Source organism: Chroicocephalus ridibundus, chromosome 1 (genome assembly GCF_963924245.1).
Source record: "Chroicocephalus ridibundus chromosome 1, bChrRid1.1, whole genome shotgun sequence".
In the NCBI taxonomy this organism is placed as follows: Eukaryota; Metazoa; Chordata; class Aves; order Charadriiformes; family Laridae; genus Chroicocephalus; species Chroicocephalus ridibundus.
This window is the reverse complement of record NC_086284.1, coordinates 157,520,602-157,548,508: the sequence shown is the minus strand read 5'-3', so window position 1 is coordinate 157,548,508 and position 27,907 is coordinate 157,520,602. Positions and strand designations below refer to the sequence as shown.

The window sequence follows — 27,907 nt, the reverse complement described above, 5'->3', positions numbered from 1 at the left end:
AAGAGATTGCTCCCTCATTACTCATCTTGTCCTTCTGCCCATTTCTGGTAATAATTCAGCTTTTAATAGTCGTACAGGGATTTCGGAAGATAAAAGATGAACCATTAATTGGGAAAGGGCAATGGAAAAACAGGACCAGAAGTTAAACATTTCAGATAGATAGAACGGTAGCTATAAAAAAGTGATTTTTCAGACTTTTCTGCCGTTTAAATAAAACCTTAGCAAAGACATTTTATTTGACAAGCTAATGCTAAATCTCCCCTTTCAAAATTCAGGTGCTAATCTGATTTGAAGTCAACAGGAGACCAAAATAGTTAACACGTTCGTCTAATAATAGGACTATGTTGACTGAACATGTATAAAATGTGGTTACCAGTAACAGCTTTCCCTACATGAGGAATGTAGATGGCTACACCTATCCATATTACAGGAATCCTCCACTCTGCTAGGTGTTGACCAGACTTCCTAAGGAGTAGCTAAAACGCTTTCTGTCACCATTTCTATTCTGAAGATGTAAAATACCTGTAGCTGGTTCTTTTAACTTCTGAAAGAAACCCTACTTGTAGGAGAGGGAGAGAAAACACAGGCAACCTCTTCCTGAGACTCAGATGCGTACAGATAAATGAAGTAACCTGAACTGTTTTCTAGCAAGACAAGAAGGTCTTGCCCAAGAGCAATGAATGGACGAAATTAAGACACCTTAAGGAATTTGCTCTGATATGCCCTGTCCTGCAGGAACAGGATCATCCTGTTTCTGCCCTGCTAAGTCTTCGCATACCATTCCATAATGGCCAATGCTCATCTAAACTGGGGCTACTGCAGTCCCACTCTCCCTCCTGACCTGAGCTGTACCAGAGCAATGACCTGCCTGTTGTGCCACGCCAGCACTAGCTGTCCCTGAGGCAAGATTGCTCAAGAAGCTGACATAGCAAACGCTAGCTCAGGCTGGTGGGCAAGGAGAGTCTTCTAACCTGTTTTTGGAGAGCTGCTTTGTTGGTAGTGGAGGGAACCCACTCAACTGCATGGAACAGACTCATGGAATTGGACAGCATCTGCCAGTGCAAGAGTAAGGAGATGGGCCGTGGCTGCTCCAAATGAGATCAGCTTACCATGAAGCTATGAAACCACGTGCTTTCTGATTTGGGATGTGAAAAAAACAACAGATTTTTATTCATTGCGAGCCAGACATCTGATGCGCTTTTTACCATGCAAAACTTCAGACACTTGCTTTTACTGGTAACAAGGAAATTCCTTTTCAAAGGACGGACACCATTTGAAAATCTACACTTCTTACAGAGCCCTTTCAAGTTAGTCGCTACACTCTTTTCACGCTTGTCACATGCAAAGCAAGTGGAAACCATTTTAAATGCACACTTTCAAAAAATCTGTACTAAAAAGGTGATCCAGTTCTTTGATGTGCCCAAATAATATATTATAAGGGCATGTTCTGAGCGAACCTGCTGCCCCTGATTCCTGGAAGGATTTAAGATGCAGTTACCAATCTCTACTCTCACAAATGTATGTTATCTGGATTCATGAGGTTACTAAGATGTATACACGACATCTCAACTGTACTCCTTATCCTGGGGTAGATGCCGTGTTTCTCAGAAGGATCATAAGAAGAACGGTTCCTTCCAGGTCTGCGCTGGCCTTGTCTACTGAAGTAGAGAGTAACAGACTTATCGAAGGGAAACACCAAATTCCAACACCTTGCCTGGATTACATTCACAGGCACAGAAAAAAAGTACGACAAAGAGGGATTTTTCAGTTGGATCTTGTGTCAATCTTTTAGTATGGATGCTACTCACCGGCTCAATAAAAATTTGGAACATACACTGATGTGGATAATTAGTATCCTCAGAAGAACACACAGCAGCACTTATGAGGATCTGGTGTCATTCTAAAAGGTACCAATACGGATTTTGTTTCTTATACTAAGATGTAGGGAAGTAACGAAAGAAAGAATCTCACATAGTATAAACTACCCCTCCAGAAAAGCCTGGGATTCGACAGACCTGTTTTCAGGACCAATAGGTGTCTGTTTCTAACAATATAGCTGAGTTGCATTTTTGAGAACACTGACCCAAATCCACAGGCTTATTTAGGCATCTTCATCCTACATATGTTCCCAAATCTCATTTGAAGCAGCAATTACAAACTATGGAAGTTAAACCCGTAAATGCCTTTATGTCATATAAAGTTAATGATCCACAAAAAACAACCTCCTTTTAGGCTTCATAAAATGTTTAGCGAGAAGCTAAGCTCACGTTATGGCCATAGATCCCAAACCGTGCTCGACGTGTAAGAACAGGCCACATAGGAGGAATTCTAATGTGCTGACCCTACAGCAGGAAACGGGGCCAAACGTGTCTAAGAATGGCAGCATTTTCTTCCCTCCATAATTGTAGTTCCTGTAGCACAGAAGAACAACCTTAACAACAAGGAGGATTACACTACTCCACAGAAAAACTTGTTTGAACTGATCTGACAGACCTGAAAAAGAGTAAGCCTGGGCAGGGTAGTGATGATGATTCTGCATTCTCCATAACTCCCTGCGTGGTTAATTAAGCCTTGTCTGCCTGGGATAGAGCATTTCTAGATTCTGCGGGAGACCCAGCAGCATCCTCTTGCTCTTACTGAGATGGGCATTGTAGCCTGTCCTGAATACCACACCCCAAAGCTTAAGAAGCATTCCTCCTCACTGTCTAGAATTAAAAAAAAAATATTAACAAAAAAGATGGAAAAAACCCACTTAAACCCTGTTTTCTTTTTAAGACAAGCCGGCCAAAATGAGGTGACGCTACCAGAAAGACGGGAAACAGATTTTCTAACACAATAACAACTTTTGTCCTCCATAACCACTTCCATATAGATTTCAACAGCTGAATTTTCTTGTCTAACAAAATGAGAAAAGTTAGTTCCCAAACTGTTCCAACAGCAGAAGCCAAAAAGACCATTAGAATCCAGCCAGGAATTACATACATCTCTCTCCAAGCTCTCTAACTCTGCCTCCTGTTTTAAAAGGCTCAGTTGCCAGACAGAAGAAAAGAAAACCCTTTTTGAATCCTGATCTATTTCAAAAACCTACCACTAGCAACATAAAAACTTCTCTAAGTATGAAAATCAGAAGCCATCAAGAACACTCCTGGCCCTTGAAGTCCTAACAAGAGCAGCAATAGCTTGTTTCCGATGCAGAAGAATCTTTGAAAATTAATAGCTTAGCAGTTTAAAACAAAAAACCCCCACACAACTAGTTTCAAAATATGCAAGAACACAGTCAATGACATTAGTGTTTTCGTATCTGACGTCAAAAGACTGATATAACCTGAACTACTACTTTGATTCACCTCTTCCAGAGGAATGCTCCAGAGGAAAAATATAATCTTTAAAGTGAGCCGATAGGATCTTGGTAAGGTGTCTAGCTTTCTCAGTTAGATATCTAGTCTAACTCATTCACTTCTAGCCAAACTAGGAGCTTTCATACGAAAGTGAAAAAATTCGTCACTGAACAGAAACATGTTCAGTGGTATTCTTAACAATATTAAAGTAAGTAAAACATTTTATATTAACAGAATTCATGGTACAATACTGATTTCCATGAAAACAACTGCTTTTTCAAATCCTCTTTTCCTATTATGGGTGTTAGCAGCCTTTTCCTCTTAAACTATTCAGTTATGCACGAGATCTAAAATATTTTTTTAATTTTGAAATCCATGCTAATTGAAGGATACAGGCACCATTACCAGTAATATTCTTGCAGTTCCCCAAAAGCAAATTCAGAATTTATTCTATGTTGCATTGTAATAGAACATTTTCAGATGGTCTAAACTATAGCAGGTCAGAGTTATTAAAGCAAAAATAAAAAGTGAAAAAAAAAAAACCACTCCTCGGCAAGAAAAGATGTTCTCTAAACAGCACTATTTGAAACTTCAACATTCAAAATAAAAGTCACATGTCGCTAAGGTCTCTCTTTGGATTCTGTGTTGTATCTGCTCACTTCTGCTGACCACCAGAAATTTTGACCGTGCTCAGCCTTGAAGCTAGGTTTGTTTTTCCAATTGTTTCCCACATACGAGTAGCATTACTAACTGAGGAATCTAAAGCCTATTGCTCAAATATAATGACCTCAACTGAAGAAAAACCAAAACAAAACACTACACCACAGCTTGAGTAGATTAAAACCAAATACACTCCTGAGTAACTAAATCCAACCAATAAACTAGGCAAAAATGACACAGGCAAGCAAAAATAACACCCAATGACCTTAAGAGGATTTTTCCTTGTTTTGAAGTGACTTTTCCCATTTCTTTTATGTGACCTTATAATTCTTCTTGTGTCAGCTGTTCCCAGAGCATTCCTTACCAACACAGACTTTGTGCTCGGGACGTTCAATGCCCAGTGTTGGGAAGTGAGTCTTCATTCCCACAGTAAACCTTAAAAACATAGCTGGTAGGAACCGAGAACACACACGTGTGGTTGCACGCACAGGAACACACCAGCACACAGACACGCAGGCACATGCGTTCACATTTCTTTTCAGTGTACTGGAAACCCACCGTATCCCCCTGCTTGGATGGGTGTTTTTGGAGAAGCACAAGCATATAGACTAAAATCCTCTGTCTGGAAGCCAGCCCGGTTTAATGAGGGCTCAGATGCACTGCGGTGAATTTTTGGCAATGACCGGGCCAGAAGCTCAATGGAGGCAAGAATCTACAAACAAGTAGAAAATAAGTGATCAAATATATTGTTCTGAAGTTGTAATAGTCTCTTAAAAGCAAAGGCAGAACATCAATTAGCTACAGAAAAATATTTATAGACAAATTTAAACAGAAACATTTAAAAATAGATTACTGCATTGCACTCTGACGCTTATATCCTCAAAAAACTGAAAAGGACATTTTGGGAAGACACTGTCTCATTTTGCCCTTTAAGAGGGCGTATCGATTTCCCTCTGTGAGCATAATGAATATAGTTGCCTTTTATTTGCCTCCTTGTTGATGCGCTAGTCCCTATACCTACCATCGCCGCAAACACAGCTTTGGCAGCAGTTTGCTTAATACCATTTGCCATAAAGCCAGCAGGGGGAGCTCCTTATTTTTTGAAAACGCTTTGGTTATATTCAAAACAACCAAAAAAATAAGGTCCCCCTCCAAGCTTTTAGAATCCAGACCTTACTCAGGAGGCACGATAAATCAAGCTTTGTAACAAAACTATCAGTTTCCCTTCATAAAGCTTTGGGGAGAGCAAGGCGGGGAGGTATAAAGATTTCTGAGAAAGTACACAGCAAGTTTTAATTTGTGTGTCTAATGGCGATTATTAATTTCGCTGTCTCCCAGTTGAAACTTTCTCCAACACAAAAATGCTTTTCCAACTACATAACTCATTTTAATGCCTGCTTTTTGAATCAAAAATACACATTTCTGATTAAACAGCACTAACCAGGTACGGAATCGGTACTCTTATGAAGTCATGCTATAGTACTAATCAAAAAAATTTGGAACTGGCAAGTGAGTTCATAACTGATCTTTATCTTTAGTATTTGAATTGTAACGTCTACTAAGAACTAAAAAGGAACATTTCTCACCTGTGGAAAAAGGGGTCTCTCATCTCTCTTCTTTTTTAAGCATTCGGCCATTAGTCTCTTCATAGCTTTTGGACAGTTGCTCCGTACTTTGCTGAGGTCTGGAGATAGGTATCCTCGTCCCACCATAAAAATTATCTTTATTTAAGGGGAAAAAAGATCAAAGCGGAATAAGATGAGTCCACAAAAACAGTAACAAAAGATGAACATTTTTTGCCAGACCTTTTAAGTCCTGGCAGCAAGTTTTCTGCTCCCAGGAAACATTATCTGGTACTGAAATTGCCAAGTTTCTTAGAGTAATGCTTGCTAACCTATTCAGTACAGAGAAAAAATCAGATTTTCCCTCCACCTCCTAAGAGAGATTTCTGTGAAACTTGAACACTAGTAAATGGTTACCATTTATAGCAATAGCCATCTAAGAAATGGTTCTTCGGTGTCAAAAGCTGTTATAAAACCAAGAATAAGCAACCCTGTGGCAGGAACAGAATGCCTAAAAATAAATATTCTGTAAAAATAAATATTCTGTTTTATATTGTAAGTCAACAGCAAGCTCACACTGAAATGTATTTTAAGAAACTCTGGACGTGAGATATTAAAAACCTTTACCTTTTGAGAATAAATTCCTTCATATACTTTTCCACTACAAAAGCTTATTCTTGACTTCTGACCACCTTTCCCACCCCCCCAAAAAAACCCCACAAAAGCAAAAGAGAAACTGCCTCTCCTCTGTAGAAAAAGAGACAGACAGGCTTTGTATTTTCACGGTAATTCCTTTAACATGGAAGGCTTATATTTCATCTAAGGATAAAACTTAAGCATAATACAAAGTAAAGTAATAGAAAGCAGGAAAGCAAAGCATAAATATGGTTAATGTTCTCTTGGATATATAAAAAAAACCATCAAACATCATCATGTCAAACCAAGGTCAAATGCAATGTGGTTTGAGTACTGCAGTTGCACTGACACTAAAAAGCCCTTTCAAAGTAGCTCATCAAAGATCCATTCATGCTGCAGCAGATAATCACTACCTTTTCTGACTGCTCAGACAGACCCAGCAGGTGTATCATACCTTATATTTAATAAGGGTAACTATTTCATATCTTGACACTGGCCAAAAAAAAAAAAAAAAAAAGGCCAAAAAAAACCCAACCCAAAAACTAACAGAAAGACCTCACTTCTCAAGCAAGCTATACATGTTATTTATACTAACATAATCCTGGTCCTTTTTCAACTTTCTGATTCAGTCGCATCTGTGTTGGCACCAAGGAGTATAAAACTCCCATATGGTTTCTTTAGAAATCCCCATGTGCCAGGGCAGCATTTCATAGTAAAGACTTGTCTACCCTATCCCTTACCTCCGCTGCAATGAGACTTACTATCATCTAGAAGTTACTCTTTTCTAAACAATTACACTACTTAAGTTGAAACTATTCAAAATTTGTTATCATTTATGTTTCCAATACTCTCTTTACAAATAATCCAGGGGTTAAACTTTTATTTTAACCAGAGAAAAGCGAGTATCACTACAAGAACAGTCCTAGTCTGTCTAGAAAAATCTGTCAAGGTGAGAGAAACACTCTGAAGTGCAACAAGAACGATGCTTTGCTCACCAAGACTTTTAGTTACGTCATAGTAGCTGATGCAGATGCACCAACACAAAGTAAGCAATATTTCCGTCTTTTCAGACAACAGATGGGGAGCAACAAAACTCAAGACATCAGATCCCATTTTATATGTTGGCTTCACTGGCAATTTAAAATTTGTTTCGGTACTCAGTTGCGAGCACCCACATCACCAGGTTCATCTTTCTAATCTCAAAAGGTAAAAACAAAACAATGCCCGAATACTGCCTTTAGAAGGCTATGTACGTCTGGCCAGGAATCCAGACATTTCTCTTCTTTCAAAAGGCAAAAACAATTAAAAATAAAAAATAATAATACAAAAAGGAGTCACTCCAAATTTGATGAATTGGGATGAAGTGTTCTGACAAATACGGAAGCAGCCTTATAAAATGGCATTCACAGATGAACGTTGCTATGGTTGCAATTCTCAAGTACTGACAGTGAAAAAACAAGGAACGCGGACACAGAAACAACATAAATATATCACCGCCCAGACATGCAATAGTTTGCACCAAGGATCTTGATGCATAGATACTATTTTCAGATTAGACAGAGAAATAATGAATCAGATATGCCTTCGCAAATGTGCCTATCCTGTGGAGATATATTACAGGCGCGTGGTATCATTAGACTTAAGGAATATTTGTTCACAATTAAGTAGTCTTCTTACAGGATTCACACACTCTGGAAAGTCATATACTCCATCAAGCAGGATTTGAGAAATGCTGATATCCTGAAATTCAATTAGATGGTGCACGCATTTCTCAAGATTGAAATGAATATAAAACATTCAGTGAAATGATTGCTGTTCCATTTTGTCAGTCCTGCTGCTGAACTATTATTCACTGCTGGGGGGGGCTGGGGGGGGAGGAATAACTGAACATATGGAGGATCATTTTGCCTTTGCAGAACTGTTCTAAACTAGATTACTATTAAGTAACCTGCTCTCTCCCTAATAAGTATCCTGGCAACCAGATCAGAAGCTGAAAATCTACACTTGAAATAAAAAAAAAACCAAACAAAATACCTCAAGAGAAGTAAGTAAATAGGTGCTACGTGGCTGAGGCAGATCTAGGAAGTGTAGAAACGTCATCTTGTAACATCGGCATCAGAAACACAAATCAAATACACAAACCATCAGAACATGCACTTCACAAGGCTGAATCCATCTCTGTTTCAGGCCACAGGTGACTGAAGTCAGTCCCTTCCCTTACCTGGTCCCTGTTGTTGATGTTTGAGTACGGTAACTGCCCAGTCATCAGTTCGTAAAGAACAATCCCAAACGCATATACATCCGACTGAAAACTATACGGGTTTTTATCTTGCATCCTAATAACTTCTGGTGCCTGTACCATAGAAGAAAAGAATTAGCTTTTATTTCACCACATCAGGTTGCGCCTCACATACCAGAAACAAAACGTGGAGACTTGTCCAGAGCATAACAGGTGCAAGGCCCACTCTTGCCCTCAGATGTTACTGGGTCCTACTATAGAGTGGATGTTGACACGGGTCTCAAAATCCATTGTCTCTTTTTAGCGTGGTGACCCCTTTATTCCTCTATGACAAAACAGAGTGACCTTGTCCAGGCCGAGAAGCTATTTTGTAACTAGAATTATGACACTGAAAATAATGCCAACTAACAGAGCCTTCAGGTTTTTTTCACGGAGAAAAGGAGAAAGCGGAGTTGCACAGGAGGTCGTAACCGTACTTCTTATTAAGACTTAAGCAAGTTGTACGGCTTTTTGAGAGTAACCATGCTTAAATCCTTAAAACTTAAGAGCATCTTTCTTTTGGCTGTGCTAGTTCCCCTGCTCCTTTGTAGGATATTTTTCATGGCTTTTCTCACCTTCTCCTCAATCCTGGATTAATCGTACCCTTTTTGCTTAGCCACCATTTTCTTTTCAGTTTAAACCTCAGAAAAAGGGACGACAACACTAAAGTTTTTTCCTGACTACTGGAAAACATATGCTTGAGGAAGAACTGAAAAGCCTTGAATTAGTACTTCATATTACTGCTTGCCTTTTCCAGCTTAAGACAGCTTGTTTCTGTCAGTGTGCTGGAGAGATTGTCTTAGAAACTTTGGCCAAAGGCAAGTAAATTTCTTGAAACAAACACACTGCGTCCTCCTTGCTTACCATCCATAGAATAGATCCAGACAACTGTTCAAACTGATGGGATCCACTCCATCGCGATTTCACTGTAGCTAGACCAAAATCACCTATTTTTACTGTGAGGTCTTCATGAAGAAAAATATCTAAGGGCAAAACGTTAAGGGGAAACAAACAAACGGTACTGGTCCTGTCCTACAAGGACAATAAGCAGCTACAAATCTGCACCATTAGACGTAACAGTTTGAATCATCCAGCACCACTGAAGGTGGTTTTCATATACAGATTCTAAGCAGCCTGCAGAGTGAATTATGGTACTTAAGGGTTACACAAATAATGACTGGGCCAGCGCTGAACAGACCATGGCCCAGGTGGCTGTCTTGAAATGCCAAGTACTTTCTTGAAATGCCAAGTACAGGAAGCTGATAATATTCCATGAGTGAACTGGCATAATCTTTCATTACATGCAGAAACCGAATGATGCGAAAATCTTTGTGATACCACAACAAAACTTGCTACGTTATTGCAATCGTGCCAGCAGACACCGTGAGCATTCCTTACTCTGCTACTAGCGATATTACCCCTTCCCAACAAAATTTCAACTCAGCAAATATTCACACGTGAACGGCTTTTCACATCAGTAAGTTCATTGCTGGCAGTAAAACAACCCAACCAGGAATGCTGTCACGTTCCACAGTCACATCTCTGGGAAAGGATACTATTACTCTTGAGGTCTCTGTGGATGATTGACTTGGCATGCAAATAACTGAAAAGGAACATCAGAGATTAGGTGGGTTAAATGATACTTCACTAATCAACAATTCAAAATTCACTGTATTACTGAAACACAAATTCTGTAGATATTCAAACTGCACATATATTACCAAGGTGGTAAAATTTCAGTTACCCATGACAGTTCCTGTAACAGTCACGGCGTGGGGGGGAACGGGAACGGTTAGATTTCCTACTCAAACCTGATGCTACTGAAGAATTAAATAACAATTATGGACCAACTTCTGCTTTTCAGTTCTAACTCAATATTCAGAACAAAAATTGAAGAACTTCAGTAGCTTTTGACACGCCATTCAGTGGTGAAGGTTCTGCCACCCAGCCTTAATGGTGACTGTCAAGACACTTTGCCGGGTAGTCACAGCTTTAGGTAACGTGTTTCTAAATTGTGGGAGCTAAATGTGCTTCCCAGTCTCAGTGTGTACCCAAGTATGCTGACTGCTTTTTAGTATGGGACTGGGAAAAAAGATCCCCTGATTGCAGACTGGCTAAATAGATTGCAAGGAACACAGAGGGGAGTACTTGCCCCGCAGCATAGATATAGCCTAAATTAGGCAACTAGCCTCCCATGGCTCTTTGTTTAGTCAATGAGATCGGCACAAACCTGCTGGAAAAGCCCCAATTTATGTCTCCACTTCGAATCACGCTCATAAAACAGCTTCTGCATCTCCACTACCTACGGAGGGAGCCTGGGGAGATGAGCAGGCTAACAGAGGGCTGAGGCTGGTTGCTTCAAACACCTCCCTCCCCGCCCCTCGACTGAAAATGTAATAGAATACTTAGTAGAAAAATGGCAAAAATAACTGCAATCATCTTAATGGTTTTCCAGCTGGAGGGCGATTTCTCTGATCTTACATCAGTGTTCTGATTTTGACACGCAATATTGGGCTAGTTTTGTAAATTCTAACTCACTCAATTGCCCTCTATGGGAGCATGGATTACTTACAGTCCTTCAAACAAAATAGGTATGTTTTCTTCAAATGCTGAAATCTATTATTTAGAGAGCTACAATACTTATAAGAAAAGATGAAAAAAAAGTCAATTCTTTTTGCTAACAGGGCTGTTTGCCTTCTGCATTATCTTACAGGATTGTGTTCTTTCGTTCACAGTGTGTTTCTTTTTAAACTATGTTTTACCTCCCACCATAAGACTCTCTGCACTGTGGAGATTATAAAGCCTGGAACAGAAATCTTTGCTCACAAGACTGAAAGTTTAGCTATACTGTAATTATCTTTATTCTACTATATTTCCCTGATGATTTGTATTCCCCTGTGTTCCAAAAAAAGAACACAAAGTCTGTTTTACTAATTAAAATAATAAACACTTCACCAAATGCTTTGACCGTCAAGGCAGGACCCTGAACTTGGCAAAGCGAGCAGATAGCTGGCTGTCAGTCAGCGTGAAGGGGATAAGCAAGCGTTGCCCCAGCGCTCATCTGCAAACAAGTAATACCATACTTACTCCATGCCTTGTGCAGTCTGTCGTGCAATATCAATTAGTTTGATCATTTCAAATTTGGTCTCAATGATGTGTAGATGGTGATATAAACTGGACCCCTCACACCATTGTGTAACAATAGCCAGCTGGGGTTTTGTTGAATAACCCATGAAAAGCAGGATATTCACATGTCGTGTTTTCCTGGTGGAAAAAAAAAATGAGGAGGAAATCAGGTGGACCAGGATAACAGGAAAAACCCAGGTAGATCTATCACAGTCTAAATATATATTTCCAAATAGAAGTTGTTGGGTCAATCTCAACTTTTAGTAAGTTAAGGGGTCTGGAGAACAAGTCTTATGAGGAGCGGCTGAGGGAACTGGGGTTGTTCAGCCTAGAGAAAAGGAGGCTGAGGGGAGACCTTATCGCTCTCTACAGCTACCTGAAAGGAGGCTGTAGCGAGGTGGGGGTCAGTCTCTTCTCCCAAGTAACAGGCAATAGGACAAGAGGAAACGGCCTCAAGTTGTGCCAGGGGAAGTTTAGATTAGATATTAGTAAATTAGATATTACACTGAAAGGGTTATTAAGCATTGGAACAGGCTGCCCAGGGAAGTGGTAGAATTGTCATCCCTGGAGGTATTTAAAAGATGGGTAGACACAGTGCTGAGGGACGTGGTTTAGTGATGGGTTTTGTCAGTGTTAGGTTGATGGTTGGACTCGACGATCTGAAAGGTCCCTTCCAACCTAGGCAATTCTATGATTCTACGATAACCTGTTGCTAGATTCAGTTTAATGAATTATTCCAGCAGTTAGCCTTTCTTATGATAATGATATGGAATAGCTATTCTAAGTTAAGCAGCACTTCCTCTTGCTTTTGCAAGGAACTCAGCACAAGGCTGCTGAGAAGATGCTGTTACCACTAGGTCCCCATGGGACGGCAACGGTTTACAGGCAGGTCTGCTTTTCTGTAACCCCAGTCCAGCTATGAGATGTTGCTGCCCATAAGGAGGACATCCAAAATGAAATTCCAGTGTCAGAGGCTTCTAGGAAGGACAGCCCTTTCATTCAGAAGCCCATCAATACGCTTCCTTGACAAGGCTTCATTTTTTCTTAGTGCTTTATTTGACAAGAATTTTGTGCTCTCTATGGAGCCAGCATACAAGAAATGACGGAAACAAGTATGAAAACTATACCTCCAGAAGTTTATGATATGAACTTGTTTCCAAACAGCACTGTGAGAGACTGGAGTTCACCACAGAGATTTGGCCAGATTAAATCAAACTTATTTCAAAGACACAGCAACTCCAGACAGAAAAACTTCACAACAAACAATACCGAGACGATTATCTCAGTAGATACCCCAGTAGATTCAAGGCCTGAAAGAATCTACTGACACACTATGAAATCTGAAAGATTCTCCTCACCCTCCCAGAAAAGTCAATCACATTCTTATGGACAAGAAGAACTAGATACCTCCAAACATACCAAAGAGATATTACAAAGATGAGGCACCTAAGAATGCTGGAGTATTTCCTAGCTCTACCATGGGCTGAGGATAAAGGCAATCTTCTTCCAACACAGCTTGGTACCAAAGGCAGTCAGTTCACTGTTGATGAAATGTGACACACCAAGCTTAAAACCCATGGTAGCTTCGTAAACCTATGCTGCTCCTGAAGATGGCAGAGCTCTTTATGTTTTCTTATATTAAAAAACTAACGTAGGAGCCAAGAGCGTGAACCCCTGTGTCCTCTCAGCAATGCAGACTAGGACAGTTCTACACGATGTGACCGTGCCTTTTTCAGGTTTGAGGATTTGTCAAGTGATGCTGAGAGTAACTGTTGAGTGAATAAAAAGTAAGTGGTTTCTGGCAAATCCCACCTCAAAGCTAAGAAAGTAATGCCGAAGCATAATGGAAAAGGCACAACTACAGGCAAATCTGGCTTGTCTGTGTCAAAGGGTAGGACAACTGACTATTGAGTGTAAGTGCTGAAATGATAACAGAGAAAGGCCAAACTCCAGCTATAGGATTGCCAGCAGAAATGCAAGATTTTTGATTTTTGTTTTCATTAAGTTCTCCTGAGCAGGTATGTCAAAAATATGCAGAGATATCCAAAGTAACGTACCCCAGAAAGCCTCTACTTCCACAACTATGGGTTTAGAGTTTTAAGCACTAACATTTCCTGGGGAAAAAGGCTGACCATCCCCTTTTCACCATGTAGCTTATTGGAGATGGTGCTCCAGCACAGGCACCCAGCTCAACACATCAGTTTTCCAGAGGCAAACCCCTTCTTTAGAGCATAGATCTTAAAACAGATTTATGCTCAGGATTGTACTTGGATGCTAATGTTCTTCCCCAATAAATACTCTATTGTACCGTGTTGATGGATCCTCTTTTAAGAGCTGAACCCAAGACAAATACTTCCTCTGAGAAAGCACAAGCAATAGACACAAGAAAAGGAAATCAAGGAGTGACTTTATGAGAAATACATTTTTAAAAATTCCTTCAAAGATAAGTCAATGCTACCGAACAGAAACTATTAAGCAACGTATAATATGGTCAATCTGAAAGATTCTCATCACCCTCCCAGAAAAGTCAATCACATTCTTATCATCATCAAATGAACAAGAAGAACTAGATACCTCCGAACATATCAATGAGATATGCTCAAAACGAACAATTAGTCAATACTCTCCCTTCAATTTTAAAACATGGATGAGAGGAAAGAAAGTCCTACAGTTCACACTTCGGCTTGATGTGCCCTGGGGGGAGTACAATAGCAAAAACCAGTCCTGTCTTGAGTGTTTGGACATATCTATATTCACAACAGAGGTGTACAGACAAACACATACAGGGGAAGGAAGAAGTAGCAGTGGATACAAAGAAATATTTTTAAATGGCAAGTTATATTTTCTACCCAAAGTATCATCATGGAGGAATAAGAAAAATGTGTTATAATGGAAATCTAAAACTAAGGGATTAATGAAGCATAAATCTACACACATTATTTTATGCCATTAAAAATAATTCTTACCTGAGCACTCCTACTTCATTTTTGAAAGCCTGTAACTGTTGAGGTGTGGGTGCCGTAACATTCAACATTTTCACTGCCACATCACCTTCAAAATAGCAATTTTTCATAAGTGCCATTGATACATGTTTGTCGATTGAGAAAATGCTATACAGAGCATCAGAAATATTAAGATACCCTATTTTCTAGCTTTTGTGAAATAAACCACTACAATATTAAAATAAGTAAATATTCTGTAAAATGTATAAACACTATTCTTACTTTACTCTGAGAAATCCTAGCCAAGTCAAAGCTTTCCAAATACACATTTCAAATCCCTATTCATCAAGATAAATACTTCAGCCTTTCCAGTAACTGTGTTTCATCTTTATCCTAATAATTATTGAATTCATAAGAATATACAAGAGTTGAGTTTCTAAATAGTTTGAAGTTCTAACATTACCTATTTAGCACACTACTTATTAATTTAAAAATCATTGTTATGGCCCTTCAGTGGACTTTCCCTAGTATGTCCATGTCTCTCTCATACTGAGGAGCCCAAAACTGGAATCCAGCACTCCAGGCATGGCCTCACCGGTGCCGAGGGGAAGCATCATCTCCCTTGATCTGCTGGCAACGCTTTCCCTAATGCAGCCCAGGATATCGTTAGCCTTCTTTGAGGCATGGGCACACTGCTGGCTCATGTTCAACTTGGTGTCCACCAGAATCCCCAGATGCTTTTCTGAGAAGCTGCTTTCCAGCTGGGTGTCCCCCAGCAGGCAACGTTACTTGCTTAAGAATAACTATTTGCCATGACGGCCACATACCATGCCACTTTCCTTTGTAGACTGTTCCAAATGATCCAGATCCTATTCTTTGTCCAACTGTGATCTGTCCATCTGGTATCTCCCAGTCATCACTCGAATCCCGTCGACCAAGGGTTTTCTTTATATGCATACATAAACAATAACAAGGAAGAAAGCAAGTGCATTAACATCTGTGAAAACAGCTCGTTTGTTACAGATTTGGTATCAGCATCTCATATCATTAAAGTCCTGAAAGATCTTTCTTTTTCAGATATTTTATTTGACTTTTCAGGCCAGCCATATGCAAATCCTCAGCATGCTAAATTATTTCCTGGCATGAAATATTTGCCACAGGTTTCTGTCAGTGTTAAAACCAGCAAATATTAAGAAACTCTCACCAAAAAGGAAGTCTCGTTTATTTTTTAATTCTTACTCAATTATAATGCTAAATTGTGAATTAAAAAATATGTATTTTTACATTTGAGAATCACTGGAGAACTTTCTAAGTTCATGAATCACGGTGGGAAAAGTTAAGCTGTTATTTGAAAGGAAGTCGGCATTATAATATGAAGCACACCGAGATACTTGGATGCAATGGAGTAAAAGCGAGTATAGTCAATTATTTAAATGATTTATGTATCAGTCCCACCATTTCAATATTCCATTATTTATTGGTTTAAAGTCCTTGATCATTACCATACTTATCTTCAAAATAATTCAGAAGGCTTTGATAAAAGAAAAAGTGAGAGGAAGATGGTTGTGTAGTATTTCTATGCTATGAACACACCATACTATGAATGAAAATAGCCGATCTTTCCCTTACCATTCTATTTCTGTCTTCTGAGGATGAGGATGATTTCCTTTCCCGTTGGGGTCCTGGTGATTTCTGTAACGCTTTCACATTGGTGAGTGACCCAGGCAAAGAGGCTGGAGGTGTTGCAGACAAACCTGCAGTTGAACCTAAATTTCAGAAACAGGGTAATTTTATCCATAAGAAGCCAGCTTACAAGAATGTATTGAAATTAGGTGCAAGAATTGTGTTTAAGATGCAGTATCTCCAAACATCAATGTAAATGTTAAGAGGGGAAAAACATATTCTAGGAATATTGTCCTAATATTAGATTAGTGCTCAAGTCTTAGATGTCAGAAGAGACAAGGCTATAGCAAACATCCCTGTAAACCAGATAGTTCCCAGTCTCTTGTTCATGAATTACCAGCAGGACAATGTCTCTTTAAATAGAAAAAAAAAATTTAAAAGTAGTTTTTAATTCCACCGGTTTCATCGAGAAGAAAAGTAGTAGCATTTTAGTTAGCAGTAGCTACCTCTCAGATTTCTTGTAGCTAACCTTTTAGGGACCCAAATAATAGCTGAAATACTGTATTTTGGGAATCAAAGTAGACTAAATGCAAAAAATTGAAATATCTTCTAGTTGAGTCTCCAAGTGCCACCTGAAAACCACTTGGCTGTTTTAAAGCTATCTGTTAGCAGAGAGCTCTTATTTAGAAGTAAATACTAGACTGCAGGAAGGATTAAAAAAAACAAAAACCAAATACTTTAGTTAGCTATTTGAAGCATATTCGATTAAATACAAAAAGAACAGTACACCTGTAGCCTATATGTATCTAAACAAACCGATGCAGGAAAATGTCACTAACAGAGCTGCGTTTCAGAGCCCCAGTGGCTCTTTACAAATAGAGCACTTCATCTAGACACTGCTTTTTAAAATACACCGTAATTATTTGTAACAAGGTTATTCTGACCCTCCCAATGCAAAGGACATGAAATAGGGTCAACTGTTAATTAAATTCATGCTGCTCTGCTAAACAATGTATGTCACTGTACAAGACCTCCAACATTCCAACGCTTTCCCTCACATCAGTGCTCTGGGAAGTGGTAGAAGACAATACTGCTCCTCATATTCCTTCAGAAGCCCCCTTCTTACCAAAAAAGCGTCTCCTAATGCCAACTTGAGTTCAAAAATTGACTTTGTGACTTTTAAAACTGTTGCTCAAGGTCAGTCACTCAGCGTGTGCCAATTTATCAGACTGTATATATATATATATATCCATCACTGCCTGTCCTCACTGAGCTAAAATACATAAAATTTTGAAGTGGAAGCTCAAAATAATGACATACCAACATATCAAAAATGGGACACAGCATCCGTAAACTTTGTCCCACATGCTAATGCAACAATAAAGATGCATATTGGGCATCCTAACTACATTTACAAGCAGCTGCAGGCCAGTGACCTAATGAGTGGACTTTTTGTTCATATTCATGTTACGGTCACTATACTGTCATCTATTTATTATATTATTTGCCTGAAATCATACATATGTGGATTTAAATGCAAGATTTTCCCAGAACATAAGCAATTTTCCAAAAATTTACTGGGTTACAGACCTACTCTGTAACAGTAAAGCTCTACTAAAATGCATTTTCTTTAGAGGTAACTAAAGTCTCCTACTCAAATCTTAATACCACAATATAGAAACACTAGCACAATATTCACCCTTCACCAAAAATGCTTACAGCCCATGGTAGAACATTACAGTTAATCTGTTCATAATAACACCAGATGGCCTGTTTTCCAATTTATTAGAGTAGAATACTACAGATAATGTTGGACTTCAGTCATTAGCTTGGACTTTGAAGCTATATTTCATTCTGTAGCCAGTTTGCTTGTTGGGAACACCTGTCTTCTTACGAAGACTTCTGGAAGAACTTTACAAGTTCATTAAGGTGAACTGCTCTTGATATATTCTGAAACAAAAGTCTTTGAAACAGCCAAGATGGTAGCATTTGAAAACCACACTACATGCACTGAACTACCCATTTCTACATGTATATGTACAGACATAAAATATTCGCATTTCATGCTATTACTCAATAGTTGGTTTCTCCAGCATATGAAATCCCACAGAGTTGTGGGGGATTTTGTGTAATACAACAGATCCATTGACAGCTTTAGGCCTGAGTTACCCCCAGAGTCGATGACGTGAAAATGGAAGAGTCCTATTTTACATGGTACAGGACACAAACAAATACTGTTTCACTGGAAATTTACTAACTAAATAAAAACTGCATGACCTAAACCATCTAGGGCCCCAATGGGGTATCAACAGCACATTCTCAAAATGAGGTATTTGTTGAAAGTTGGCATGACACATTACTTGAAAAGCTTGAGACCTAACAAGATATCAATGGAAATGTTTGTAATTCACATTTGATTTCCTAGATTACTTTTCAAAACAAAGAATATTAAATATAGAAAACTGTTAAAGCACTGAACTGACTTAAACTGAACAGTCAAGGAAATTCTAAGTTAAGGGCATCGCTTTGTCTTTAAAATCACTGCAATGCAATCCAAGGACCTTTGCTTAGAAAAGTTATGTTAAGGTCCACATCAAACCCTCAACTATGAAATTCCTTGCTTTTGAAGATTTAAGCCAGATTTTATTTATAGTCATTTTCACGCGTGTAAAGGTGAAAGTGAGTATGTGTGAAAAGCACATTCAAAGCATTCCAGCCAGGCCAAGCAAAAAACAGAGGTGTTTTGATAAACTCACACACTTACATACACACCGTGTGAGGGTGAGGCACAAACAGCATCTGTGGTTTTACTTATTTTGTTTGGGTGAAAACAAGAAAGAAGAGCCCAACTACCTCTGAACACTGGGCCAGGCTCAAAATCAAACACTATTTCACTGGGGACAGAATGAAGGAGGGGACTGGGAGTCCGGGATTGGTATTTCCGAAGACAGCGCATCAGCTGGTTCAAAGGGGCTGTTAGAGAGAAAGAGACGGGCAGGCAGAGACAGAAAGACAGACACATAGAAGAAATGAAAGAAGTCATGGGAAATAACTAGGATGCTTTGACTCCTATTCATAGATTGCTTCTGTACTTTGAAGGAAAAAAAAAAAAAAAGTCAATTACTAATAACACTGTTTCAGGACTGGGAACAGCCAATTGTTTTCAGATGCCAAGCAGACAGTTTATGATCAAAAGTTAAAACCGACATGATAGCACAACATTTAAATGCTGGACAAAATGGGCAAAACTGTGAAGAGCCACACCTACCAACACATACAAAAATAGCTAAAACTGGCAACTTCAAATTAGTAAACTTGCGGGATTAAAGGAAATTTCTTTTTAAAAAGCGTTCTATCGCTGCCATAAGAAAAAACAGCTCCATCAAACACAATACAGTAGGTAGGTAGCATCCCACCAACTACCAGATTTGGATGGGAGAAACAACATCAATGATATCCCACAGTATAAAACCTTAGAGATCAGGAGAGAGTGCGCTAAGGTAATTCAGACTTTACTTATGGCTGAAGCAAGTTATAATTAGTAGGAGACGACTGCGTTAATGATTTGGAGTTGGAATAACTGTCCTATGCCTGCCCTACTTACTATTTCTTTATTTCTATTATTTCTATATTATTAATATATTCATAGGAATAAATACAGCACGTAAGAAGCCCTTTCAGGACCTTGACAGCCAGTGGGAGAAGTGACTTAACAGGCCCGTGCATAACATGTGAAGAAAAAAAAAAATAAGTCTTCTGGCACTAGTTCTGACTTAACTGTGAACTAGGGCTGTGCATTACTGAAGGAAAAATAAAAAGACCCGGCTTTAGCGTAAGGTCCTAACAACCTGGTTCCAAGAGTAGCACAGGCATGCAGTACAGCAAAGCAGCATCTTCAGCAGGGGTAGAGGGGGAGAAGAACCGGAGTATTTCACACTGCTTTAGGATGCAGCGGTTTGTGTGGAAGGTCCATCTACCATGTCGATGGTTTTCAATGAGAACCCCTGTTGTTTCCATGGGTGGAAAGTTAACAACAGGCACAAAAATCTTTGAGAGAGAGTTGGGAAGTTGTAACGTATCTGTGTGCGGCCACGTAAGTGAATGAGTGTATGCGTGTGAGAGCAAAAAAAGTGACGGTGCAAGGTAATTTTAAAACTAAAAAACTAGATACCACTTCAAAACTTTTTCTCCTTCCGTCTCCCCCACTCCCAGAATGACCGGCAAATGACTCAAACCTTTGTCAGACAAGTATTAAGTTCATGGACAAGCAAATGTAAATTCACTTTTTGTTCTAGTCGTATTTTCCTTTGTGCCTGTCTTTTTTAGAAGGAAGTAGAACAAAGGGAAGGGACAGAGCGGTTGTGTAATTAAATAAAGCACAGTAGCTAGTTTAAACACTACTTACCTCCCTCTCCTCGTAAACCCTGGTCTCTAATCAAGTCCTATAAATTAAAAAAAAAAAATAATTGTGTTTAATTTAGGAATTATTATTTACATTCCAGAATCAATTGAGACTGATCAAATTGAGAACCCATAACCTTGTATGTTGTCCATGAAATACAAGTTACTTCCTACCCTGGCTTACTAACAGCAGAGACCCCAAAGAACTATTTATAACAACTACTAAACTTTTCAAAATCAGTTGCTTTAAAACAGCATCTCTCAGTAGTAAAGTGAAATGTACGCCACCCAAAATAGATGCTGACATGAAAACATTGATTTAAACACGCAGTTGGACAAAATGCGTGAAGAAATATTGAACCAAACGTTCTAGTTACAGTGTTTGTGGCACAAATTATTTGAACCGTCATATCAGAAGCTGGGACGCCAATTTCCTGTACTGAGGTACATCAGTCAAATGAGTTCTGCTTCGTTTTATCTTGTTACAAAGCACCTCATTTGCATAGCCAGGCGCACTCTGTTCTTCTCAGAAATGACTAACTGCAAAAGGTTTCCTTCACTTGCAATTCACTGTGAACTGAGAGTATCTTTTACAATATATCCAGACTAAAAGCAAACTACACTAAGGATTTTTCTAAACAGAAGAAAACGAGAAAATTCTAGCAGGTCCCTCTGTATGTCCATTTTCATCATCAAGTTTTTGGGTTTTTTTTTTTGGTTACACAATTATTTTATTGCTTTATACACTGGCCCTGCCCCTCAGCTGCACCACTGCCACACGCTGTATGCAAATGTCTACGTGGCCACACTCTTAATACACAACTACCATTTCACCTTTCGCTCAGTTCACATGCAAAACAGATTCTGTGCCTCGGTGTCGAGGCAGACTTCAAGCCTGCTCACCCTGACAAATGACTAATTTCTAGAGAATAGACCGAAGGGTAAAGTACAAGCTATATACGTTAGCAAAATTAGAAAGGGGTTGCCGTGACCAATATTTTGAAAGGTCCTAGCTGGCTTTATGCCTAAATACGAACCATTATTGTTGTTGTTATTTACAATTCAGCATCCAGGAATTTCAAAAATGTGGAAAACAAGTGAAGTGTAGCCGTTTCTGAACGCTCCAAAAGAATGCTCAGACCAATATATACTGGGCTCTTGAAATCCTAAGGAACATTCAGTAAATCTGAACCCAGTTTACTGCAATAATCTAATTTTCTTCAATGCCAGAAATATTACTTGAATTACGAATACTAAAAATCCCTATGTTGCATATTAAGAAATGTCCTTAACGCGTACAATGGTTTGCGAGAGTGGCTTTCATATTCTTAAGGCTGTGGTACAGCTAGCAGCACGAGCCTTGGGACTAATGACAAAAAAAGAGAGTGGTTTGTGGTAGAATGTTTCTTTGAAAATGAAAGGACAGGACCGTCAAAAGGCAGTTTCTGCTGTTGGAGAATGGGCTATTTGCGTCCTTACAGCTCTCAGTAGCAAAAATGTCTTACATGGTATCTATGAACATTCTGACAGACCACCAAGGATTATCTTAGAAGCACGGCATTTGTGTACGTGATAAATTTAACGCACTAATATTCATAAGGGAAACATCAAATCTACCGTTCCTGATCCAAACGTTATTAGTACTTACATCAATATTGACTGGCTCGATTGTATTGATGTGAACATTGGGAGCTGAAGAGGATCGGTCGCGTTGCCCAAATTGATTCCGATGATCTTCATCTGCTGGTCGGAGGGGCTGTGGGATTGGAATGGATTTTGAAGGAGAAGGACTAGGGAGAATTGGTGGTCTGAGAAACAAAGTCAAGGAAAAAGAGGATTTAGGTCTACAAATGGCTTCAAATACTGCATAGTGGGTGCGGTAAGTCCTCTTCAACTATAATAATACATACATTAAAAAAACTGATCTAGAGGCCTGCATAAAAACAATTTATAATGAACAAACTCTACTCCCCTATGATCAATTGCAACAGCTCTCTGCTGCACAAACTACCTAATTACGTGTCTGTGAAGCGTTCTGAGTTAAAACAAAACAAAAACCCCTAACGTACCATACCAGACTAGTAATAATAAATCCTGATCTGAAAAATTCACGCAGCCCGACATGCACTGCAGATAGCAAGGTACTTTGCAGTTTCCTCACTTCAGAGTTAACGCAATACGCTCTTTTTAATGGCAACCCATTGAGAACTAAAAATGTTTAACATCCCACGTCAACATTACAGTCAGAAGATGTCACAAAACAAATTGTATGGATGGGATTATTTTTTCAATGAAGAAAGACTAAAAATTACACACTGGTCACTCCTCATAAATTATTAATATTGTAGCCAGTGTAATATAAATTATTGATACTAAAAATAAATATATCACCTCTTAACCTCAACCTTTAAGAAATAACTTTGAATAGCGCAACATTTCAAATGTTATTTACAGTGCAACAGTTAGGCGATGCAATAGATTTGACTTGAAAGATAAGCGTTCAGACTATACAGACAAGTTTTCTGAAGAAATGCAAATGCTGCCAGTCATAAATGTAAACAAAGTCTTTAATTTATGGTATCACGAATCATATATTTAAAAGACAAAACATCTGCACACTTGCTTTTTTTGTTTGTAAGAAGGCAGAATGTCACTTCTTTGGTTATCCATTTCTTTTGTTAAAGCACAATAAATTGGCATTTATCTCTTACTCAAGGAGTCACTCTTAAGTCTAATTTAATGGATATACGGCAAGGCCAAGGAGAAACATTTGCCACCTTTGTCAAAGAAAACTTTATGTCAAAATACACATGATATCCAACAGCAAGGTTTTTAGAACTTATGGAAAACACAACTCCTAGGAGACGAGTAGCGTCCTCCAGCCATGCTGGTAACTCATGGGTGAGTTACCATGGCCACCAAGGCAATGCCCGCAAGGAGCAGCTTTGGAAAGGAACCATACAGCAGCATATAGCCGCAACAGGTCCTGGTGCCACCTCCCATAAGCAAACGCTCCTTGGCCTCCCCAAAGATCTTTAGGGCCAACTAACATTTTCAACAGGATCTCTTGACGTTTTTTCAGCAACAGGTCTGCTTTTAAAGACTATTTTATTACCCCACCTTTCGTTGAAGAGTTTATACAGTTTGGCACTGATCCCAGAACTCAGTGATACCCGTATCCTAGGTACCTGTCATCTTTTCCTTCCTGGCCAACAGTCTCACAGTTGAGAATGGCAAAACGGAGCACTTGCAAGTTAATTCAAATAACAGTCTAGTAAGTCTTCTAATAAAATACTTAGATTATGTTTTGGAGGTGGCGGGGGGCAGGCGGGAAAGAATAGGTAGCAGGGTTCATCCTGCTTAACTTTTTTAAAAAAATAGTTACCTATTGTCAACATGACAGACTATAAATATAAATATAAAAATAATAAATATAAATAATAAATATAAATGAACCGAAATTGCCAACAGACAAATCTCTGAGAAAGGGCTTTGAACAGCCCAGTATTTCAGAAGATGCTCAGAATTTCAGAAAAAAAATTTTAAACGCAGTCGATATACATATACATAAGCTAAAGTTTTCATTCATTGCTAACAAGTGCCTTCAGGTAAATCTTTTCTATTGTAGATGAGGAAGTTTTGAACTCCTGAACATTTTTGTAAGGAAATCATGCAACTAGAACCCACATCAGGAGACGGGACACCCCACAGATACAAGCACAGGATTTGGTTGACATTCTAAGGCACTATATTTTCGTGTTAAGGCAAGTGTGTCAGATGCTGTACAGAAAGATTTCAGAAGAAAAGCCTAAAATTGTTGGGATAGCTCACTCCAGCTCAAACTTCCTGGGAGTTTTCAGTAATAATGAAATTAAGGGAAATGTGTAACAACAAACATCAGAGCATTGCACTAGGAGTGACTGTGAGACAGCATTTGAGTTCTGCCACACGACGAGAAGAGAAGCAATCAGATTTTCTGTGATCATGAGCAAGCCAAAGGAGAGAAAACCAAATTGCAGAAATACTGTTTCAGCTACATCCGCTTCTGAGTCATAAATGGTCATCTGCTAAAGGAATCTGCAAATACTTCTGTATTTCTGGTCACAGGTCGTCATGCCCATCATGTTGCTGGCACAGACAGCATGCTATGTCATATCACATTTGAAAACAATTTGAAGAGCCTTTTCTACTCGTTAAAGTCCAGCTGGCGCAAGTTCAGATCTTTAGAAAACAGTTATGGGCTGATAAAGAACTCTCTTTTTTGGAGTCTGTAAACTATTACTGGTGAGATCTCTGCATTTTAGATACCAAACAATCCAGAGATGGGACTCTCATAAGCAGTTCGCCATGTGGTCCATCTATATTTTGCTTGAAAAAGGTAACTAGTGAAGAAGAGAAAGACACAAGCGATTTGCTAGCCAAAATGGCCTACTGAGATCACAAGCTCCGAAGAGGTTACTACCAGCCTCTGCCTGTGTGCGGCAAAAGCTGTATCTCGATTTGCATCAAGATACTGATCTACAGAAAACATGTCACCACAAAGAATGCAGCAATCCTCTTAGCTACCAAAAGCCCAAACTTTTAATTACTCCAGGAGGGCAGAAGAGACAATGGAGCAAAAAGGACCAGCCATCATCATTTGGAAAAGGATGATTCCAGGTGAGTTACAAAACTAGTTCTGTAGGCTATGAAAACATATTGCCAAAAAAAAAAAAAAAAATCTTTTAAAAAAAAAAAAATCAAGAGGACCAGAACACAACTACTGCAAAGACCTGCTTACTGTGGCAAACGTGTCTAGCAGGCTGGGCCTTAAAGCAGCAGAAGTTTAAATACCAGGGTCCAAGTTTCTGTTGCTCCTGTGGCCTTTGGGAGCAGTTATCAGCCAACCTGAGAGGAGACCTTCTACCAATGAAGAAAGTCAATATTCTGACGTATTGAGAGGCTATACCACCTCATCTTGCACACTTTCTTCCAGCATCTTAGATGTGGGCATTCCTTTAACAAACAATTCTCAGCTTCCCAGGCAATAAGCTGATAGAGCTGTCAAATCTTGATTTAATATGTTAGAACCTTGCCTGGTGGTATGACAGAACATGCTTTTTCCTTGGACCATGTATTTGGGATAAGCACATTGTTCCCTCCCTTTTTATCAAGACAAAACAGAAAGAGGTTTTGTCAGGAGACAGGAGTAATTGCAGGCAGATGTAGATTTTTACCCTTTGTCAATCACAGCAAGTGCCAACCTGTCCACAGTTTTACTATTCTACAAAATTGGGTCCATGGGAAAGAGGAAGGTAATTCAGAAGAGTGCCCACACATGCTACCTTCTATATAAGCAAACCATTTTTATAAAATCATATACAGTACCTCCACCAAATCTTAGAAATTGCAATGATACAAGTTAGTTCACTTTACAAATACAAAGGAAAATTTCAATACAGATTTTCCTGAATTTACTTCAACTCACCAATGTGATGTTTCATATATTTAAGAGCTGGTCTACTCAGGAAAGATTTTTCTTAAAAGAGGTTTGTCTGGGCTTCAAGATTTTTGCTTGGATTTTCATTTTGCTGTAGTTAGACAAATATTTAAATTGAAAATTCACATTCACCTAGCTTCAGTTTTAGGGTGTGTGCCACTTCCCTTTTTAAGATGACACCAACTCTACTGGACACCAGCTCTACTGGGCTGAGATTTTTCTTCTTCCCCTTCCAGCCTGAACAAGTGCATCTCAGTTTAGCCAGAGGGCTCAGTGCAGTACATACTATTCACCTGGTTGACTGCACACTCGTACCCAAGCCAAACCTACAGCAAGCTAAAATGCTCTTTTGGTGATTTTTTTTTTTTTTTTTTTTTAATTGGTTTGGACCACTAAAGATCTGAGATACCATGGTATTTCAGCTACACTAGCAAGCAGGTAAACTGCAAGTTTTGGAGGCCAAACGTGTTCTAATGTAATTATTGTGGTCCTCCATAGATACTGCCAGAAAACAAAGCAATTTTTTTTCTTTCCCCACCTCTGCAGCCTGGAAATAGTCAATAACCCCAAATCAAATGTTGATTTGGGGAAAAACACAAGTTTGTAACTACAAGCTAGAGAAGACCGCTCTTACAGCATCCTGTGAAGTCAGTCTAAAAGCATCATGGGACAGATCTGTAACAGTCACAACTTCATGTGGACTAGTGTATTTTTCTATGCCATGATAACTTGTTTTCATCAATGTTGGCTTGTAGGGGTAAAACAACTGCCAGGATTATCACAACAGTGTGCATTTATATTGGCCATTGGGCCCAGATCAAAGCTTAGCAATGCTTTCCTAAAATTTCTGATAGCTTCATATACCAGGGGCTATCAAGAGAAGCCCCACAGGTGTCATTAGTCCTCCAAACCAGGTTTCGGTTCACTAGCATGCTTTTGCAAATAAAGTTTTGGGGAGAAAGGGGGTTCCCCCACCTGTTGTACAGACTAAAGATGATTATTCTAAAGATGCTGGTACCAGGCCTTTTCTGCTCAGGAAGTATGGATATCAAGCTGGATATTGTAGGAAGTTTGCTAACATTTACATGGAGTGCCCTGGAAAAGGTCTGGTGCCAGAATTTTTAGGGGAAGAGTTCATCATTGTTTTATGCAATAAAACACAAAGCTTTTGCTCACTTAAACACACGGGGATCTAAATGGTGTGGTAGTACTAAATACAATACTGTAAGACTGTGTTTTTGTTTCCTTGGCTTCTCAGAAGCTTTTCTAGACATTTAAATATCTTTGGCTGAGGCAGAATAATCCGTGAACATTTGGAAGACAGAAAGGAAAGCAGAGGTGTTTAATCACAGGCTGGAGCCTGCTCTAAGGCAGGGACTGGCAAGCTTCCAAGAACGGTGCACCAGACAGTCCCCCTTCCTTCCTTCCTTCCTTCCTTCCTCAAATTTAGAAGATTAAGCATGTTGGGAAATGTTGTTTTTCAAAGAGCCAAGATGTTGCCAACCCGTTTACTCGCTGTGTTCTGCCTCAAGCAAATCAGATGCCCTCGGTTTCTATCGAGTCCAACCTGCCACTCTGCTACTGAAGGTCTGACCGTGTGCCCCCTTACCACCCGCTCCACAGGTTACTTACCCTGCCATAACATCTGCCTCGTGAGTTTGCTGAGTTTTGCCCAAGATCACAACATCTGAGAGAACATATGGAAGGTGAAAAAGGACAACTCTGGAATATTTTGAACAGCTAATCTCTCCCTTTTTCATGTATCTGTAACATCCAGGGAACTGGGTTCACAGAAATTCTGTGCTCATATTTTACGAGCAAAGATACAGAAGAAACTTTATGACAGTGCAATGAATGAAATG

At 39.2% G+C, this 27,907-nt stretch overlaps 1 protein-coding gene across 3 annotated transcripts in view; it reads right to left on the bottom strand.

The window, feature by feature from the left end:
- The window catches only part of BRAF (B-Raf proto-oncogene, serine/threonine kinase), an 80,655-nt gene that overhangs the window by 3,396 nt on the left and 49,352 nt on the right, over positions 1-27,907 (bottom strand). For 2 of the 3 annotated variants that reach the window (XM_063319959.1, XM_063319941.1), the window contains exons 8-18: positions 22,215-22,374; positions 20,571-20,607; positions 16,172-16,308; positions 15,370-15,487; positions 14,567-14,651; positions 11,562-11,738; positions 10,031-10,077; positions 9,339-9,457; positions 8,418-8,549; positions 5,585-5,719; positions 4,557-4,710 (exon numbers count right to left, since the gene is read on the bottom strand). In XM_063319959.1, coding sequence (XP_063176029.1) covers positions 4,557-4,710; positions 5,585-5,719; positions 8,418-8,549; positions 9,339-9,457; positions 10,031-10,077; positions 11,562-11,738; positions 14,567-14,651; positions 15,370-15,487; positions 16,172-16,308; positions 20,571-20,607; positions 22,215-22,374 — 1,301 coding nt within the window. The remainder of the gene's footprint in view (positions 1-4,556; positions 4,711-5,584; positions 5,720-8,417; positions 8,550-9,338; positions 9,458-10,030; positions 10,078-11,561; positions 11,739-14,566; positions 14,652-15,369; positions 15,488-16,171; positions 16,309-20,570; positions 20,608-22,214; positions 22,375-27,907) is intronic. The other variant, XM_063319950.1, reaches the window with a different exon arrangement.